Here is an 18,226-nt window from a genome sequence, read left to right on the forward strand (position 1 = left end):
ACTCTTTTCTGATTCAAGTAAAAGCATTTGGAAGAGCCGTCTATTCCATTATTCTTAAATCAGAATATTTGTTCAAGGAAGAAGAAGAATCTCTTATATTGAATGTGCAGGGTATGTTTTACGAAAATAGGAAAGATGTGTCCTCATCTATTTTTTCATTTGTTCGTTTGGAGTAATGCTTCCTTTTTATCCTACCGGGTTAATTCATCCATGCACCCAGGGAAAACGGGCTAAACTTTACAGGAAAAGAAACCTTTCAATCCCCAATACAGGCTTTGCCAAAGGAGAACATTCCGATGGGTGTGTTTACAATTTTTTGGAAAAAAAAACCTTTTCTTTGCCATAACACATGGGTATTTCGTACTCTTTCAAGTCCTTAGAGTACGGATCTTGAAAATAAAGTGCTCTTAACAATCTTGAGAGGTAGAGAATAGTCCAAGAATTTGAACAACAGATGGCTTGCCCTAGGAATGCATCCAGCTAGTTGGTGTCCATTTCAAGTTGATCCTCCTAGATCTGTCTGGCTAACACTTCCCCTTAGCAACCACTGATCAGTCCGTCTGTCCATCCTTCCTGAAAAGGGAGCACCTCTGTTAGCTTAGGACAGTAAGACCACGACAGGCCTTAATACAATACAATAACAAGAGTTGGAAGGGACCTTGGAGGTCTTCTAGTCCAACCCTCTGCCTAGGCAGGAAACCTTATACCATTCCAGACAAATGGCTATCCAACATCCAGTGTTGGGGCATTCACAACTTCTGGAGGCAAGCTGTTCCACTGATTAATTGTTCTGTCAGGAAATTTCTCCTCAGTTTTCCAGTGGAAGAGAGGGAGAGGTCACGTGTGGGTATTCTCAAAGCCTGATTGGTCCAAAGACTGAGAGCAAACTCTTAAATACTTTGCCTTCCAATCCTAGCCCAGTTTCCTCTCAGTCTGTTGGTCCGGCTCACCATCCGGACATCTGGTCTACCTGTCCCAGGACCGCCAGTCAAGTTTGTGTCAGCTCGCAGAGGGGGTTCAGAAAAATCGGTCAGTTTCTGTCCTCACGTTGTCTCAGTTGTTGGGCAAGATGGTCTCTTCCATAGGGATAGTCCCGTGGGCCTGGTTACACCTCCAGCCCCTTCAGTGGGAGCTCATTCCGTTCCAAAGGGGAAGGATGAGCAATTCTCTTCGGAACATCCGCATCCCTGCGGGCGTCCGGTCTTCCCTCAGTTGGTGGATCTCCCAGGCCATTCAGCGAGGTTGCTCCTTCTGGGAACCGACCAGAGTGACCGTGACCACGGATGCGAGTCTGTTTGGTTGGGGGGCCCTGGTGGGCTCTCGCCTGGCCCAGGGCAAGTGGACGCCTTCAGACCTCCGACACAATATAAATTGGTTGGAGCCTGGCCCTCCTGCACTTCCGGTCTTCGGTGGAGGGCCATCACGTACTTCTTCTGATGGACAATTTGGCCACCAAGGCCCACATAAATCGTCAGGGGGGGACTCACTCTCGGGCCCTCTGGCTAGAGGTCCCGAGGCTGGCCACCTGGGCGGAGAGACACCTGTTTTCGTTGGTGTCGGAACACATCTCTGCACTTCCAATCACCAGGCGGATTGGCTGAGTCGGGTGACCCTGGACAATGACAAGTGGCAACTCCACCCTTCGTTGTTTCGGGGGATTTGTCGGAGGTTTGGCACCCTTCTGGTGGACCTTTTCACCAGTCCGGCGAATGCGCAGCTGTCCTGTTTCTTCATCAGGTTCCAGACTCGGGCCGTGGACGGCACAGACGCCCTTTGGTGCAGGTGGCCTCGGGGTTTCCTCTACGCCTTCCCCCCTATTCCCCTCAACCCGGGGACCCTCAGGAAAGTGGTAGTGGAGGGGGCACTGGTCATCGTCGTGACCCCCTACTGGCCCAGGAGACCCTGGTTCGCTGATCTCGTTCAGCTGTTAGTGGCTCCTCCATGGAGGAGTCCACAGGAGGAGGTGGTCCTTTGCCAGGGGGTCCTGATTCACCTGGAGCCCCAGTGGCTCCATCTGACCGCCTGGCTCTTGAACGACGGCTCTTGAGGAAGGCTCGCCTGTCCTCCCGGGTCATTCACACCTTTGAGGCATCTAGGTGCCAGTCTATGACCTGGATCTACAACTCCACCTGGGCGGCTTTCGTTAGGTGGTGCTCCCCCTTGGGCGTTTCCCCTGACAGGGCCACTATTCCCAACATCTTGGACTTCCTTCAGAAGGGCCTGGATGATGGGCTGTCTCACAACACCCTTTGCTGTCAGGTGGCGGCCTTGTCTTCGGTCTTGGGGTGTGGGGTCTCCCTCTCTTACTCACGCCCCCCTGATCAAGCATTTTCTTAAGGGGGCGGCTAATTCAGACCTCCTCCTGTTCATATGTTTCCCACTTGGGATCTTCCTCTAGTTCTCAAGGCTTTAACGGGGCCTCCGTTCGAGCCCCTACGTTCGGTTCATCTGAGGTTCTTCTCTCTCAAGGTTGTGTTTCTAGTTGCGATTACCTCAGCCCGCGTATCTCAGAGCTGGGCACTCTTTCCTCCAAGGATGACCTTTGCCATTTTCATCAAGATAGGGTGGTTCTTCGACTTGACCCTACCTTTCTTCCTAAGGTGAACACTCTCTTTCATAAGGCCCAGGAAATCGTCCTGCCCGATTTTTGTCCGGGCCTGTCTAGCGATAGGGAGAGGCTCTGGCACCAGTTAGATGTTCGCTGCGCTTTGCGCATTTATCTCCGGACCCTCGTGGGTCCGCCGGTCTGAGGCCTTGTTTGTCTCATTCCAGCCTGGGACGCTGGGGGCCAGGGTATCCTCGGCTACGATTGGCCGTTGGCTGCGTTAGGCGATCATAGAGGCCTATGGGGCAACGGGGCGCCCTGCTCCATCAGGAATAACAACCCATTCCACCAGGAGTGCCGCGACCATGGGGGCCAGGGCCACTAGGGCTCCCTTTGAGGACCTTTATCGGGCAGCTACTTGGGCGTCACCGACACCTTTCATTCGTCATTATCGCTTGGATGCGTTCACCTCGGCTGATGCCTCTTTTGGCTGGAGGGTCCTGCAGAGGGTGTCAGTTGACGCTCCCCTTGGACCGTAGTTGTAGTTCATTTCCCCTCCCTGGGACTAAGCTTGGGTATGTCCCACACGTGACCACTCCCTCTCTTCCACTGGAAAAAGAACGTTGGTCTTACCTGAACGTGTCTTTTCAGGGGAAGAGAGGGAGTGGTCATGACCCGCCCTGAGTGTTTTCCTTTGGGGCCAAGGGGAGGGCCCGGGTGGTTCCCGGGAGGGGTTGTTTTGGTTGTTTCAGTTTTACTGTTCGCCTTCGAGGAAACTGGGCTAGTATTTAAGAGTTTGTTCTCAGTCTTTGGACCAATCAGGCTTTGAGAGTACCCACACGTGACCACTTCCTCTCTTCCCCTGAAAAGACACGTTCAGGTAAGACCAACGTTCTTTCTAAGTTGCTTCTCTCCTTGAATGCCCCAACACTGGAAGTCTTTAAGAAGGTGTTAGATAGTCATTTGTCTGAAACAGTATAGGGTTTCCTGATTAGTTTCCACCCATTGCTTCTTGTTCTACCCTCAGGTGCCTTGGAGAATAGTTTGACTCCCTCTTCTTTGTGGCAACCCATGAGATATTGGAACACTGCTCTCATGTCTCCCTTAGTCTTTTCTTTTCATTAAACTAGACATACCCAGTTCCTGCAACTGTTCTTCATACGTTTTAGTCTCCAGTCCCCTGTGGTGGGCTTCTGCTCCTGGTTTTGCAAGGCTATTGCCCCCACCTCCCCCATGAATGCTCTGATTTACCAGAGTGAAGGTAATAATGAAGTTGTTACAAATGCTTTAGTGCAGAGCTCAAGCTGCTTCATCAAAGCTGGCCATCTAAGGATTGCTCAGGTGAGACGGATGGATCTATATGGCTGAGGAGGGGAATTCACGCTCCTTTGAGGAAAACTTAGCTGTCATGCGAGTGGCTGATGAAATAGTTAAGCATAGATCTGAGCTGAGCCTGTCGCGTATGTGAGATAGTTGTTGTGTTGTTTTAGAAAAGAGTGACCTTGTGGGACATTGACTTATGCTTCCTCATCCTGTCCTTGGAAAATATGGATTGGCACAAGGGAGATCCTGTCCGAAACTGTGAGCCTGGATGTAGGAAATCCAAGACAGAAAGAGGAAATATTAGTTATATCTCTTTTGACAGGGCTTAGCCTGAAGATTTCATGAAGCTCCATTTGGCCTCCTGTCAGGAAGCCTCAAGGCTTCCCATAGAAAAAAAACAACACATTTGTTCCATTTTAAATCAGTCACTAAGCTTTTTCCAACACTGAGGCCTTTGAGATGTGTGGTGGGAAGGTTACCTTTCTGAATTGCCAACCAATCTTCTGTGAAGTGCTGTTACAGCGTATCTACAAGTAACCTGGATAATTTTTTTTAGTGTCACTGTGTATATAAGGAAATGTTTTCTTACAGATGTGAAGGTTTTCTCTTCAATGGGAATAGCAATAGCAATAGCAGTTAGACTTATATACCGCTTCATAGGGCTTTCAGCCCTCTCTAAGCGGTTTACAGAGTCACCATATTGCCCCCAACAACAATCCGGGTCCTCATTTTACCCACCTCGGAAGGATGGAAGGCTGAGTCAACCCTGAGCCGGTGAGATTTGAACAGCCGAACTGCAGAACTGCAGTCAGCTGAAGTAGCCTGCAGTGCTGCATTTAACCACTGCGCCACCTCGGCTCATAGGATGAATAATCGCCTTCCCTTAACAGAACCTAGATTTATGTGGGACTCTTCTGAATGAATTTTGCCTTTGGAATAAAGCACATTTTTGGGGGACAACAGGCTGAATCTTCTGGGTTGGGTACCTAAATCTTAGATACACACACATACCCTATATATAACATGTATAATTTTGTACACAGTCTGGGTTTAATGACTATTCTGCACTGGAAAAGGAAATTTTAAATGTTTCTATTTACTAATTACGGGGAGTCCTCGGTTTAGGATTGCAATTGAGCCCAAAGCTTCTGCTGTTAAGTGAGACATTTGAGTTTTACCCTGTTTTATGACCTTTCTTGCCACTGTTGTTAAGTGAATCACTGCAGTTTTTAAGTTGTTAACCTAGTTGCTAAGTGAATCTGGCTTCCCAGATTCGCAAAAGGGGATCAAAGGACCTTGGGACACAGCAACCATCGTAAATATGAAGCGGTTGTCAAGCATCTGAATTTTGACCACATGATCATCGGGAGACTGCAGAGGTTGTAACTCTGAAAAACGGTCATAGGTCACCTTTTCAGTGCTATTGTAACTGAAGGGTCATTAAACAAACTGTTGTAAGTTGAGGACCACTGATACATTTTATTGCTATTGCTTTACTGATTTTCCTCTTTTTTAAAAATATTTAAGAAATGTGAATGCTTCATTTACTGAAAGAACCTCAGCTGGATTTGGAAAATAATACATTCACACACTTCTCTGTCTGTCTAGCAATCAGTAAAAATGACACCAATTTCTGGGACGTCTCTTAACGCTGAATTGAAATGTTCTCTGGCCATTGTTGAGTCAGCAAAAAACTATGCTTGTGTGAAATATGCATCCTATTGGCAATCCCTGTCCTGTCTCTACTGTTTCAAGTTTATGCGGTCCCCTGCCTTCCTTCAGGTTTCATACACCTTGAGGCGGTGCTTGGACAGGGCCAGATCAAGAGGAGGGGAAATATTTCAAAACCTGTTCAGCTAAGGGATCTTCATGTCTGCCTCCCTTGCGGGGTGGGGATGAGAGGAATGTGACATCATGCAGACATAGCAGGAAAAAGATGCCTACAGTTTCCCATCGGGGAGTTGCAGAAATTTGCTGAATTGCAACCCTCCCCATCACTTGCTAGATTCGACTGCTGGGAGATTTAGTTCACGTTGACTTTCTACAGCAGTAAAAAAAACTGGTTGAAGAACTAGAGGTGGTGGCATGCTGGGCAAGGAAATGGCATCATCCAAAAGATGGCTCGAAAGAATAGAGAAATCGGCTAGCTTTTTAAATTGAAAAAAAGGTCTCTGGCTAGAGCTTCTCTCTCTGTGTGACTGATTAATCTTCCTCATCAGCACTGAGAGGGTATTTTAAATGTCCCTTCCCTTGGAAATGCTTTCCAAAATCAGTAGATTTTCTCCAAGACTTTAGCAGAAGTGAGATGAGACAGCAAACATGCCCAGGCCAACTTAACAATAGCTATACAGGGAAAGGCTGCACTTTTTTAAATTTAGGTTTTCTTTTGGTCAAATTGTTCAGAAACGTCTTTTAAAAGTAATGTCAATAGCATGTTGCAGGGGTTTGTGAGAAATTATTTGTGACAAATCTGCAATTGTAGTTTTATATTACAAATGGAGACAGCGGTTTATGGTAATTTTATTGCCTGATCAATAATTAGCATTATTCCTTCATTGTTAATAGGAATGGGCCTGATGCGAAGATTATAGTTTACAACAACCCTGAAATAACAATCCATTGTTATAATTTGGGGCACTATGTTTGGAAAGAGCAAACATATAGTAAGTCTTCAATATACTTGACTATTAATATCTCACACAAGTTCAGGCATGGTTGATACATTCACACATCCCATATTCCATCATGATTTCATCTTATTCAGTTACTGCTTATATTTCCTAATTGCAGGCCAACTAGCAATAAAGAAGCCTCTTGTTCCAGTGATCTGGGCTAAGATTTTAAATATTCAGAAACAAAAGAACAATATACCCTGAATATTATATTAATGGAATAAAGATGATCCACCTGTGTCAAAAAGCTCGAGTTTTGTAACTGTGATACAAGTACCACTGTGAAACTTTGAAGATATTGGGTGGCACTTCTAAATTGGGCAAAAGTCCTGTATCTCAAGCTTGTATATTAATTGTTAAATAATCCATTATTATGAGCCATATAAGCACATAATATATCAACTGTACATTCAGAAAATTCATGTTTAGCTATTTATTTATATTTTTCCTGTCTTCTTTTACTGACCACTAGTTTGATATGCTGTGAAATTATTGATTACATTTCCTCAAGATAATCTTATTGATTATCCAAGATAACTGTACGTGTTTATGACTAATAGAAATTAAGCCTGATCTAAATCTTCATGTAATATTTGGCTTTGACTGGCTTTGAGAAAATTCTGTCTATCAGAAATAAGACAGATTCTCAACCTAGGTTTACAAAAGAATCGAAACTCTACTTTAAAAATCAGTAATTTAGGCATGCCAAGCAGCAAATATTTTATCAACATTTTGTGACCCAACTTCAAAAAACTTTTGTATCAACCACACAAACTGTTTAGTTTCTTTAAGAAAAATAAATAAATAAAATGGTTTATACTCCGGTTCCTTGGAAAAAAATTCAATTATCAATTACACATATCCTTCTGTATTGACTTTTCTGCCAAATTGGCGTTAAAAATTTTAAGTTAACTTCTTTCATCATCCAGTACTAGCAAATCAAAGGCCAATTTTGCTCTATCCTGGCGAGCGGAACTTAAGAGTGACCTCCAGGAGTGGCCAATAGGAACAGTAATCCTATTTAGCAGGCAGTTGTTTAGTTTTCCCTGTTTAGAATCTTATGGCTTGGATAGAATTTTAAAACTATAATCTTAGTATTTTACAGTGCTAAGTAACAGTCAGTGATAATTAATGAACTTGTGTTCATTCATTGATATCTACAATTATCCTATTATCCTGAAAATAAGACCTCCCCAGATAACAAACCCAATTGCGCTTTTGAGCGCAGGCGCTAAAATAAGCCCTCCCCCGAAAATATAGCAACACAGCAGCAGCCATGAGATGACTATACTCACCACCTTCTGCACCTAAAAAATAACAAGACCTCCCTGTAAATAAGGCCAAGTGCTTATTTCAGGGGTCAAAAGAAAATAAGACCCAGTTCTTATTTTCAGGAAAACCTGGTAAATATACTAGACTCATCACTGAAATAGCTCACACTTTTAATTGCAACTGAATTAAAATTTAGATATTTAATTCTTTTTATTTTTAATATTTTATTCCTTTTGTTTACTAACTTATAATTTGTTTAGTTATTATTTTACACAGTTAGTTCTATATTTTTACAAGTTGTAGTTGTTTTATTTTATTGTGGTCTGTCCTTATCCTGTTTTGAAATTTAATTTGAGTTTTTGTCCCTTAAGAGTAAAGTACCATTGCTACATTAATTTATTGAAGTCAAACTTTGTTTTAAACCAAGGTTTTAATTGGAAATTTGAAGCTTTAGTACAATCTTCACAAAGGAGTATCCATTATTTATCAATGGATGCCTGTAAATTAAAACATAAATTAAATCAGTCATTCCAGTACCCTTTAGTAGATTTATAGCCTTGTAGAAGTATTCCTTGACTTGCAACCACAATTGAGCAAGAGAGTTGTTAAGTAAATTTTGCCCCATTATCTTTCCTGCCACCGTTGTTAAGTAAATCACTGCAGTTGTTAAGTTAGTAACATGGTTGTTAAAATGAATCTGGCTTCCCCATTGACTTTGACTGTTGGAGGGTTGCAAAAGATGATCACATGACCCCGAGACACAGCAACCACTAATACACACTAGTTGCCAAGTGTTTCAGTTCTGATCATGTGACTGTGGGGATGCTGCAACAGTCATAATGTGAGAACTGGCCATAAGTTAAATGTCTATGGAGATTCTCAGTCATCCAGGTAGGTGTTGTCCCAAAGGTGCTTTTTTCAAGAGGCACCTGGACTTTCTGTTTTTTCTTTGAAGACATTTCGCTTCTCAGAGTTGAAGAAGCCTCTTGGACGAGAAGCGAAACATCTTCAAGGAAAAACTAGAAAGCCCAGATGCCTCTTGAAAAAAGCACCTTTGGGACGATCATAAGTTACTTTTTTCAGTGCCTTTGTAACTCTGAACGGCCGTTAAAGGAAATGGTCGTAAGCCAAGGACCGCCTGTAATCAAAGTGTGGTGACTAAATGAGAAGGCAAAAACTGTGGCGCGAATAACCTACGCGCTGTATTGGAAAAAAGAAAGTATCCCATCCGAGTTAGACATAATTAGGAAAATGTTGGCCTGTGCGGAAGCAGATAGGCTCACTCTAGAATTTAAAAATGAAGGGGAATCGGAATATTACAAAGTTTGGAACAGATTTTGTTATTGGTATAAGACAAGGTGACAAGACTGGAACAAATTGTAAATAATGTGATTGGATAGAAGGATAGATAATGTATTAAGTAGGCTGACAACTCATGGATGAGATTACACACACACACACACACACACACACACACACACACACACACACACACACATTGTGATTGTATGGCCATGACGGCTTCGCTGTGCTACACTATTTTAAATGCAGAAACAATAAAAATATATTAAAAAGAAGGCAAAAACCGTTCTGCTTTTATTTTTTAACGTGGAGCAGGACACATGCCCTGGCCAACCTCTGAGTTTCGTATCCATTCTGATTCTGCTTTTCTTCCTTAAAAGCCCCTTCTGATCCCAGCCTAAGGCCTCTCTTGAGCTGTGAGCCAGGCCTGCTGAATAGCTGAGCAGTTTTGCAATAGAAGTACTCCACCCCGAGTGTCCCTGTGGGTAGGGCAGACTCCGTGACTTCAGCAGCGCTTTGCAAGGGAAGGTTGGGGAGGACAGCCTCTTCACGCACAGCCAAACATATGTACATCTGGACTTGTCCTGCACATGCCCCGGAGCGGAGAAATAACTTGGGAAAGCTCCAGCTTCTTCCCTTTGCACCTCCTCCTCCTCTGCTTCCCACAATCGGAGGACCTTGTTAAAAAAAAAAAATCCTGAGGAATAACGGGATACAGGGATCTTAGAAAGAGACCGTTTGGACGAGCAAGTGAACTTGACAAAAATCGTAGCTCTAATAATACTTGTTTTTCATTTATGAAGAAAGTAAACCGAAGTATGCAAGAGTAGGAAAATGCTTGCAATGAGAATGAACTTTGCTTCTGGGCCTTTAAAATCAGGCTGATTCGCAGATGTTAGCAGGCACTGCTAGGATTATACTGTGAAAAGAATAATCACCTGACTTTCAAAGCTAATACTGCTAGATGTTTGAAGAGATGCAAAAATCTTTTCTTCCCTCCATATTGGCCAGGTGACCATTTCAGACATGAATGAATATATATATATATATATATATTGCATTTTAACATCTCCAAGAGATTGTCTTCTTGTTGTTCTTTTAAAAAAAAACACCTTAAAAGATAAAATATACTTTCACTACAAGTATATATTGGATTTATAGTGTTAAAGTTCCCCTGTCTCCTCCCCAAATCCTGGAAATTGTATTTTGATGTGCTGAGTATTAAGTTAAATGAAGGCTTGTGCTCTTTCTTCGAACTACAAAATTCCCAGAATTATCTGGCAAAGTACATGTATTTGTATTTACTGCCAGTTTAGAGCCAGTCACACGCTAGTGGCAACAGAACGGTGCATCGGAGTATTTGCTTCCTAAAACTGTAGAGATGGTCACATAAACAGTATGAACAAGCTGCATCCCTCGGCCTTATAGATCGTATTGAGCGTTAACCACCAGTGGAGTTCACACTTTGTGTTAAACTATATTTGATTTAAACCTGGTGTACACAATTGGATGGATCTGCATAAAGTGAGAAGCTGGAAAGTATGGCTTACAAACGGGGGTGAAATTCAGCAGGTTCTGACAGGTTCTGGAAAACCAGTAGCGGAGATTTTGAGTAGCTGGGAGAACCGGCAAATGCCACCTCTGGCTGGCCCCAGAGTGGGGTGGGAATGGGGATTTTGCAGTATCCTCCCCCCTACCATGTCCACCAAGCCACGCCCACTAAGCCACACCCACAGAACCGGTAGTTTAAAAAAATTGAACTTCACCACTGCTTACAAACCAGAATTGGTGAATTTCTACAACGGGCTAAGTCAAACCTAAATAGAGCTTATATTATGACTTGGTGCAAGCTCACCATATTAAAGCAGAAACATTCAGCGTGACCATCACACTCACCCAAGAAGAATGAATGCGCTAGGCAGAAAGCGAAAATTCTGCAACAACATTGCTGTTGGGGTCCTGAAAATTGGGGTGATTTGGGGATGGATCTCCTGGTCTTCTGAAACATGAGCAAAGGCTCGACGTTCATTGCACAGAGACAGGAATTGTCTGTAAAAAGAGCCCAAGCTGAGAATGTTCTAACCAAATTTACCTGCTGACTTTGATTATGACATCAAAGGTGTCTTGACCAATGATAGCAGGGCTGTTTTTTCCCCCCTTCCTTTCATACTGTCCTCTCTGATGGTGGCAGTGTTTGGGGGCATTTGTTACATTCAGGGCTTCAGATCCATCGGGAGGGTGGAACTTCTGATCATCCTGGATGAGGAAACCTCCTTACTTCTCCCCTTCCGGGGACTGAAGGCAATTGATCAGGGACCGCTTTGGGGCAGGATGGGTGGTGTGAAGGGCCTGCAGCCCTGAGAGGAGGAAGGCCCTTGAAACTCGGAGGAAGCAAAAACCCCTCTGCCCTGATCTGATCTTACAATTGTATGTTTTCATTGTATTTAACTTGTGAAGGCTTCCACCTCTAGCAAGCAGAAGAGAAGAAATCCTTATCCCAAGGGTCTCTCCCTCTGGTGCAGACCCAGTATGGGAAAATTAGCTGGGCTCTTTGTATCCAATGGAGGCAATACCATTCTTCTTATCATTTACCTTTTCAGGAAGGCAGTCCGCACATATAACTTACGGTTCCTTTATGCTCGTTGTGATGAGAGGTCAAAGTTGCCCATTTGCGAAGTGAACTGAAAAGAAAAATTAGACTTGAGTGCAATGGGAATTCCACCCTGCTCACTGTGTCTCTGTCACACCCACAATGGAGCGTTGTCTTACTAGCTGTTTTTGCCTTGCCTGTCCTGACAGCCATTTTAATCCAAGTTCTCTCTCCTTTGCCATGCAGCCTTATGTCTCAGTGGCCCAGCAGATGGCACCCCCAAGCCCCAGTGGCAGCTGCAACAACAATAGTAGCAGCAGCAGCAGCAGTGGGCCAGGCGGTGGCGGAGGTGGCGGGGACCAGCTGAGCAAAACAAACTTGTACATCCGGGGCCTGCATCCTGGTACCACCGATCAGGACCTTGTCAAGCTCTGCCAACCGTAAGTTTCCATCATCCAAGAAACATGGGGGGGGGGGGGGGGGGCAATCCTTGGATTGGAATTAAATGATTCAAGGGAGGGCGGGCAAATGTTGTGTACTTACATCTACACCTTGGTGTGTGGTATTCTGTTGCCAGTGGGAATTGAATTAACCAGTCTTCTCTAGTATGCCCCCCTGTGGCACAGTGGTTAGAGTGCAGTTCTGCAGGCTATTTCTGCTGGCTGTCGGCTGTCTGCAATTTGGCAGTTCAAATCTCACCAGATTCAGGGTTAATTCAGCTTCCCATCCTTCAGAGGTGGGTAGAATGAGGACCCAAAATTGTTGGGGGCAATAGGCTGACTCTGTAAACCGCTTAGAGAGGGCTGTAAAGCACTGTGAAGCGGTATATAAGTCTAAAGTGCTACTAAATACTACCCACCCTTCCTGAATTCAGCAAAATACTGGCATGTAATGTGTATCCCTGTTGCTAATCCCTATCCTGTCTGTACAACTTGCTTTTTCAAACCACTACAATCCCTGACTTCCTCCAGGTGACAAGTCCTAACAGTCCTGGTAAGGCGGCCCTTGGATAGAGCTGGCAAAAAAAGAAAAGAAAATAGTTCTGTAACACTAGTACAACTAAGGATGAATGAAGTCTCTCATTACGAGGGCAACATGAAGGCAGTCGTATAAGACATAGCGTGTACAAATATGCTTGGGGGCTATTGGTAAGGTTGTGCCTTATTGGATCAGGGTTGGGTCAGGCTCTTGCTAAGGTAGATGGACTCAAGTGATGTTGCAACGAACCAAAATGTACAATTTACCAAGAAACATAGGCAGTAAGCCACTTTCACATTATATGCCTATGTTGAAGCCCTAAGATTATCCATGTTGATGTCTAGAGGGCTTCAGGGCCCAGAAGGAAAGACTTAAGAGAAAGCAAAAAGAAATTTCTTCACGTCACTAAAATCAAAGAAGTCGTTTAAGCTTTTCACAAATCTAGAACTCTCAGAGATTCAATGATCACCCAGCTATTGTGGGGATCAGTCAAGACTGTTTTCCAACAAACCAGGGCAAGTCAAGTCTGGATTGGGTTTGCCTACAGATTTAGCAGCTCTTTATGCAAAGAGACAGGAATCAGGAACGTTCATTCCTCTGCCCTATTCTCCTATCTCCTCACTACGGTTCTGCACCCATTTTCCTTTCCTTTCCTTATTCCACAACTAAAACGGAGGCCAAACCTGAAAATTTATGGACCACAGCTTGGCATCCTTCTACCTGGGCCATTTAGGATATTCTGGGTGAGGAGTAATTCAAAATAAACCTAAGCTATCCTAGCTCTTTCTGTCACTTTGGTGAAGGACCATGTCCTTCTTTGTAAGGATGGGAAGCTGGCAGCATCAGGTCTGAATCCAGCCCTTCTGCTCTGGGGGTCCTGAACCAAAGTGTAGCCTGAACAGGAAAGTCATTATTTGTAGGATGTTGATCAGGTTTTGGAGGGCTGCTGCTGCTGCGGCTCACCTGTTTCTTGGATCCTCGTGGAAATCTGTCATTGTGTCCTTGTTTTAAGGGTATCAAAAGCTTAAGACCTTCGTGCTATCTGCTGTATTGAACTCCCACATCTTCCAGAAGCTCAGTGCAAATACTCCAACCTTGACTAATAATCAGTGTTGCTTTGGTAGCCCCCTGATTTGCCAAAGTTATCTAAAAAGTGATGGGAAGGTGTCTTGACTCCCTGCTAAAGAGTTCTGAAAGTGACTTCCAGAGTGTGGGGGGGGGGGGAGGAAAAAAGAGTTGGAGGGGGCTAAGTAGAGTGCAGTCACGTACACATTGCCTGCAGCAACATATTGACGTTGTGAAGTCTGTGGCTCCCTAATTGCCTGCCAGAGTTTGCACCACTCTTCCATCTCCGAGCCTTGCCTGAAGAAGACAGAGCAAAGCTACAGCACTTGAAGCTAGGAGGCCAGGAGGGGTGGGTGGGCAGGGGGCTGTTCCTCGTTTACCTCAGCTCACCCCGGTCTGGAATGCTGGATCTGGCCCCAAAGCCACACTTGACAAACACGCCTGCTTCATACCAGGAATGTGCGAGAGAAGGGAATCATGGATGAGAGCTGCAACCAGCAGGCGGAGAGCTTGGGGAGGACCAAAGGGAAGGGAAGGAAACAACTCCAGAGCCTAATACCGGCAGGGGCTGGGATCTGGGAATTCTGGGCGGCATTCCTGATCCTGCCCCTATCTTGCAACGTTTGTGTGCGGTGCCCTCCTCCCCCTGTGCCTTCATTCTCACATCTGCAAAGCAGTAGAAACCCCCCCCCCCATTGGAGGTCTGACCATAACCACAGCGTTCAGCGTGATTCATCTCGCTCTGAAGCCCTGCAGCTGGACTCCCCTGAGTCCAGGCTGGGAGGCGCCAGGACTTGGCTGTTCTTGGCGCCGGTCGGATTTCCTGGGCTTGTCCTTCCCTGGGCAGGAAATCCTGCTCGGGGTGAACAGGAAGCATCGCGGGTGGGGTGAGAGGGCAGCTGGGATGGACTCTGTAGGGCTCAGCACTTGGGGGGAGGGGAAGAGAGCCAGAGTCCGCTGGCTATTTTTAAAGGGAAACTAATTCAGGGCTCACACTAACGGAGGGCGGAGGGGAGGGGGCTTGTAATAGGTTGGAGGAATTTAAGGCTGTCCTAGAAAGGCTGGACCAAGGAATTGCATGCATAACTGTGACTTCCTTAGCAAGATAGCGATAAGGAAGCTAATGAAGGGATTTAAAAGAAAAGGGCTATCAGAGCCATTTTTTAGCAAATGATTACACTGCCAAGGCTGTTTCTAATTGTCCCAGAACTATTCAGAGGATGCTGGGATAACCATTCCCTCTTTTTTCCCATGGGAAACTGGGTCAGGAGCATATCCTAGTAACCATCTTTTCTGGCCTGGTCTTGGTGGTGCTTTTTCCTTTCCTGCAGGGTTTGTACCTGAAGCAGTTCAAAATTGTCCTTAGCGGCTCCAGAGTTAAAACCTTACATACCTCTTAAAAGCATTCGGTCAGTTCCCATGGTTTTGACACGGGAGGTGTCTGGTATCTCTCACCAGCTGTTTGGCTAGTGTTGCTGTGTGGTCACTCCTAAAGGGCGAGATTGGCCAGGGACCTACGGCACAACCACTTTCCTCTGATCCCTGGGCGTTTTCTTCAAAAACCTTTCCGCTTAAGCAGCAGGAGAGCTCTCATCCTGTACCAGCCGTCCGATCCCATGTTTGGTGACCTGTATCAGCCTAAATGGTGGGGGTGGGCTAGACTTCATAGTGAAGCAGGAGAGACAAACGGCCCTCTCTCGGGTTGCCTCCCAATGTAATTTTCCCCGTGAACTGTTCTCCAGGCCACTTTTGAACATAGTTTTTGTGCTCTGTTAGAACAGCTCTAAACCCATATTTGAAATGAGCTTGAGCCAATTGATACTTGGGCTCCCTTTGGTGGCACCTATAGAAAACCTGCGTGCAAAACCAAAGAAAGTTTTCATAGGTAGCTCCGCTCAACTGATTTAGTCAAAAGTTGCCTCTGCCTCATCCCTCACCTGCATTAAGGAAAGTGTTTCCCCCTGTTACTTAGATTACAGATTAACAGAGTCGGAAGGGACCTTGTAGGCCATCTAGTCCAACCCCTCTGCCCAAGCAGGAGACCCTACAGCATTTCTGGCAGATGGCTGTCCAGTCTCTTCTTGAAAGCTTCCAGTGATGAAGCTCCCACACCTTCCGAAGGCAACTTCTGTTCCGTTGGTCGATTGCTCTCACTGTCAGAAAATTTCTGACTTTGTGATGCCTGGAGAGGGGAAGGAATAAAAGTTAGTAGAAAACATATTAATCTCTGTTTTTAGCGTGTCCTGCTTGCTTATTAATAAGAACAAGCAGCATTTGCCAACATCATTATCTGTGGCAGGATAGAGATCATCACCAGAGGCAGCTTATGTTATGCTGGTATGGTTTTCTGCTAGATCAAGGACTGGTGAGAATCTGAGCTGTTCCTTGGCTATTTTAATATTCCCAGCTCTCACCTTTCGAGATTTTAATATAGGCTCCTATCAGGACAACATTCAGGCTTTTATATATATTATCTATGGAAGTGTTCCACCACCCAGACTCGGCATTCTTGCACTGTATTGTGCAAGACTGGAATTTCAGATCTGCCCATCTTCCAAAGTTTGACATTTCACTTGTAAGCTGTAATTAGGAGGGTGCAGTTTCCCCCCCCCTTTTAAAGCTAAACCTCAAATATCATAAAAGTCATTCTACCGGGCACAGTATAAATTGTTGGATGCACCAACTTTGAATGCTCTCTAGTGCAGAGATGGGTAACCTCAGCTAATGCAGTTTCTGAAAGTCTATGGAGATTCTCAGTCATCCAGGTCATGGTTGTCCCAAAGATGCTTTATTTCATGAGGCAACTGGGCTTTGGGGTTTGTTTTTTGAAGATGTTTTGCTTCTCATCCAAGAAGCTTTTTCCATGCTACCAAGTAGTGACTGCTTCATTACTGAATTTGAGCAACATGATTTCCCACCATTTGGAGACACTTGAGGGTGGAGCAGGATTTATATTAAAAAAACACAAAATTCCCACTCAAAAATGGAAGCTCAGCTTGAGTCTGGTGCGTAGCCCCCAGCCTCCTTCCTACCTCAGTATCACTGAGCTCTCTGTAGCTCTCACTCCTCAGAAGCCGTGGAGTTTGGCTTACTTCACCAAACTGAACCAGCCCTGTTCTACCGGTAGTCTTCAATTTGCAAGCCCAGTTGGGACCAGAATCTCATTTCTAAGCCAAGTGGTCGTGAAGTGAGTCGCATCTGAGGTTACAACTTTCCCCCCCCCCCTCCACAGTTGTTAAGCAAATCGCTGCGGCTGTTAAATGAGTTATAGGTGGTCTTTAAGCAAATCTGGCTTCCCCCATGGACTTTGCTTGTTGGAAGCTGTCTAGGAAGGATGCAAATGGCGGTCAGGCCACCCCGAGATGGTGCAACTTGTTGTGACTACGCGCCAAGCACCCAAACTTTGATCACGTGACTCTGAGGACGTTGTGACAGTTGTAAGCGTGAGGACAGGTTGAGAGTGACTTTTTTCAGTGCCGTTGTAACATCAAACGGTCACTAAATGAATGGTTATAAGTTGAGGACTACCTGTAATCTAATTCAAGTGAAATCCAGCATCATTTTGCAATTCATTTGCTGTCAGAACAAGTGGCCAAATGCCTTTGAAATTGGAAGAGCCTGCAATTAATAGCTCTTCGACAACAGTTATCTATATCAGTGGTCTCCAACCTTGGCAACTTTAAGACCTGTGGACTTCAACCAGCTTTGCTGGCTGAGGAACTCTGGAAGTTGAAGTCCACAGGTCTTAAAGTTGCCAAGGTTGGAGACCACTGATCTATATGACTGCTCCATATCTGTGAACCTATTGGGATCTTCACCAACCACTGGTCAAGATGGGCCACCCACTCTCACCTCCCTGATATCTTCCAGCTATAGGTTCTCATATATGTTCTAACCCTGACTGCTCTCTAGAAGGCCAGATCCTGAAGATGAAACTCAAATACTTTGGCCACCTAATGAGAAGAAATAACTCAACTGGAGAAGAGCCTAATGCTGGGAAAGATTGAGGGCAAAAGAAGAAGGGGACGACAGAGAATGAGGTGGTTGGGTGGAGTCACCGCAGCAATAGGCATGAGCTTAAATGGACTCCAGAGGATAGCAGAGGACAGGAAGGCCTGGAAGAATGTTGTCCACGGGGTCGCAATGGGTAGAACATGACTTCGCAACTAACAACCACCCCAACAACAATATCATGGCTATCCATTTGGAAACCCAGAAGTTTTTTGTTTGTTTTTTTGCCAAAAAAAGGAAGCAACTGGTTTGTTGTCGGGCTCTCTACAAACAGAGCAGAGGTGGGTTCCTACCAGTTCGCACCTATTCGGTAGAACCGGTTCGTCAAATCTACCGAACCAGTTAGAAGAGGTTCCACCAGTGGACCCGGAAAGCAGGCCACTCCTACAGAAGAGGTTTCACTGGCAAGGATCTTGTAACTTGACAGCTTTAAGACTTGCATGCTTCAATGCCAGAGTTTCTGAATAG

General features: G+C 45.0%; 1 protein-coding gene and 1 long non-coding RNA gene across 6 annotated transcripts in view; one reads left to right on the forward strand and one right to left on the reverse strand.

The window, feature by feature from the left end:
• Nucleotides 1–18,226, forward strand: part of RBMS2 (RNA binding motif single stranded interacting protein 2) — a 74,400-nt gene that overhangs the window by 32,403 nt on the left and 23,771 nt on the right. For all 4 annotated transcript variants that reach the window (XM_032209169.1, XM_032209172.1, XM_032209170.1 and 1 more), the window contains exon 2: nt 11,951–12,144. In XM_032209169.1, coding sequence (XP_032065060.1) covers nt 11,951–12,144 — 194 coding nt within the window. The remainder of the gene's footprint in view (nt 1–11,950; nt 12,145–18,226) is intronic.
• Nucleotides 9,376–14,583, reverse strand: LOC116503043. Of its 2 annotated transcripts, none has more exons than XR_004254646.1 (3): nt 13,646–14,583; nt 11,011–11,795; nt 9,376–9,791 (listed from the first exon to the last, which is right to left on the reverse strand). It is a non-coding gene; the product is annotated as an uncharacterized LOC116503043 (long non-coding RNA). The 2 variants fall into 2 exon arrangements; XR_004254645.1 differs by having other exon boundaries at nt 9,376–9,811.

This window comes from Thamnophis elegans, chromosome 2, assembly GCF_009769535.1.
Source record: "Thamnophis elegans isolate rThaEle1 chromosome 2, rThaEle1.pri, whole genome shotgun sequence".
Classification (NCBI taxonomy): domain Eukaryota; kingdom Metazoa; phylum Chordata; class Lepidosauria; order Squamata; family Colubridae; genus Thamnophis; species Thamnophis elegans.